The sequence below is a fragment of the Sinocyclocheilus grahami genome, unplaced genomic scaffold (assembly GCF_001515645.1).
Source record: "Sinocyclocheilus grahami isolate Dianchi unplaced genomic scaffold, SAMN03320097.WGS_v1.1 scaffold6312.1, whole genome shotgun sequence".
NCBI classification, from domain to species: domain Eukaryota; kingdom Metazoa; phylum Chordata; class Actinopteri; order Cypriniformes; family Cyprinidae; genus Sinocyclocheilus; species Sinocyclocheilus grahami.
The window spans coordinates 1-1,580 of NW_015510766.1; the positions used below are offsets into that span (position 1 = coordinate 1).

General features: G+C 35.8%; 1 protein-coding gene across 1 annotated transcript in view; it reads right to left on the reverse strand.

Moving 5' to 3' along the window:
• Window positions 1–56: 56 nt before the first annotated feature.
• Window positions 57–1,580, reverse strand: part of LOC107577534 (E3 ubiquitin-protein ligase Mdm2-like) — a 3,838-nt gene continuing 2,314 nt past the window's right edge. The window contains exons 4-6 of the mRNA XM_016263602.1: window positions 665–798; window positions 271–320; window positions 57–186 (exon numbers count right to left, since the gene is read on the reverse strand). Of these exons, the coding sequence (XP_016119088.1) occupies window positions 98–186; window positions 271–320; window positions 665–798 (273 nt within the window). The 3' untranslated portion in view covers window positions 57–97. The remainder of the gene's footprint in view (window positions 187–270; window positions 321–664; window positions 799–1,580) is intronic.

Sequence of the window (1,580 nt, forward strand, 5' to 3'; positions counted from 1 at the left end):
TTCAGTCATGCTTCAATCTCAAACACAGCAGGGGCTCTATAAAACAAACAAAGCACTACCAGGGCAACTCTGTGGAATGGGTCAATACTCTGTGAATCTAAGTGTGTGAGTATAAAAGTACGTTTACCCCGGGCCCTCTATCTGGTTCTCTTTGACTTCTGGGTTCCGAGAAGGTAGAATGAGTATCTGTAAAAGGAAACAAAGGCAGTTTTAACACAAACAACATAGATAAGAATATTGTGTGAAAAAAAGGTTTAACGATAATAGTACCTGGATTTTTCACTGTAACAAGGTTTCTGTTGATCATTGCAAAGAGAGCTCTGAAAAAAAAAATTAAATGAAAATTACAAATGAAACTCTCCTTTTTCATATAGCAAATTTCACTTTCAATTCTTAAAAAAAACAGGTAGCATATGAAAAAAGTAATATATATTTGTATATGCTTTTTTATCTACACTGGCCCACTATCTGTTTCCAAAGGTATCCAAATACCTTCTGCAGCCACTTCATATTTTAAACAGGTGACAACAGACCCTTTCAGAGCGAGTAGGTCAAATGTCTAGAAAGCTGCCACCTGTTGCTTTAAAGCCCCACTCTGATATTCCCAGAGGTCATTGGTACTACAGCTGCTCTGCCTTAGAGAAATCAGAGAGTCAATACACACCGGGGCTCTTTGACTGAGAAACTTTTCACCCCGAGAACAGCACCAAGAGCATCCTCTCCACAGTGAACAATGTGTTGCTGCTGCTTGTCATATAACTCCTTGCTCATGATATACTTCCCCAAATAAAACATAACCTAAAAACACAGAAAGAGAATTTGTTTAGAGATCAACAGGGAAACCATTTCCTGAAACATACTGAGTGTTGACAGAAAGAATGGTAAAGATGTGGTTATATGAATATTCAATATAGAGGAGAATGCATTCCTGTTAGTCAGACAACCACAACTTCCACCCACGAAAAAAATGACTCATACCATCACAATAGAGTTGACAACAGATGAATATATTTCAAACAACATCAAATATCAAGAGTAAATTGGCATACAAATTATTTATATTGTTGCATATTATGAATGAAAGTTAGAAATTACATTTTGTATCTGTTGAATGATGGCACTTGCCCATGCAAAAGCTACTGCCATGCTGTCAGTGCATTTTATATGGTTGATAAGGTGTTCTAAATGGTTTCGGACTAGCCTAAGCCCACCCTAAAATACTCATGTCCCTCCTTTAAGGTTTTTTTTCTCTCTCTTTCTTTTTTTAACACATTCTATCATCCTCAAATCAAAAACTTCATACTTTTCTTTTTTTTAGTCTGATCACTACAAAAGTAATAAGCTACATTTGAATTGTTTTTCATCTGTAGCACAAACTGAAGCTTAATACTTTGGGTTAGGGGTTAGTTCAAATCCCTAACCGTAAGAATGAACAATGGAAAAAGATTTTCAAACACCACAAATGAAATGTCACTGAACAAAGGCAGTAACTAAATATAATTCAACACACACTGCCCTACATAATTTGCTAAATATATGCAAGTTTAACTATACACACAGAACAGCAGCAACACATGAAA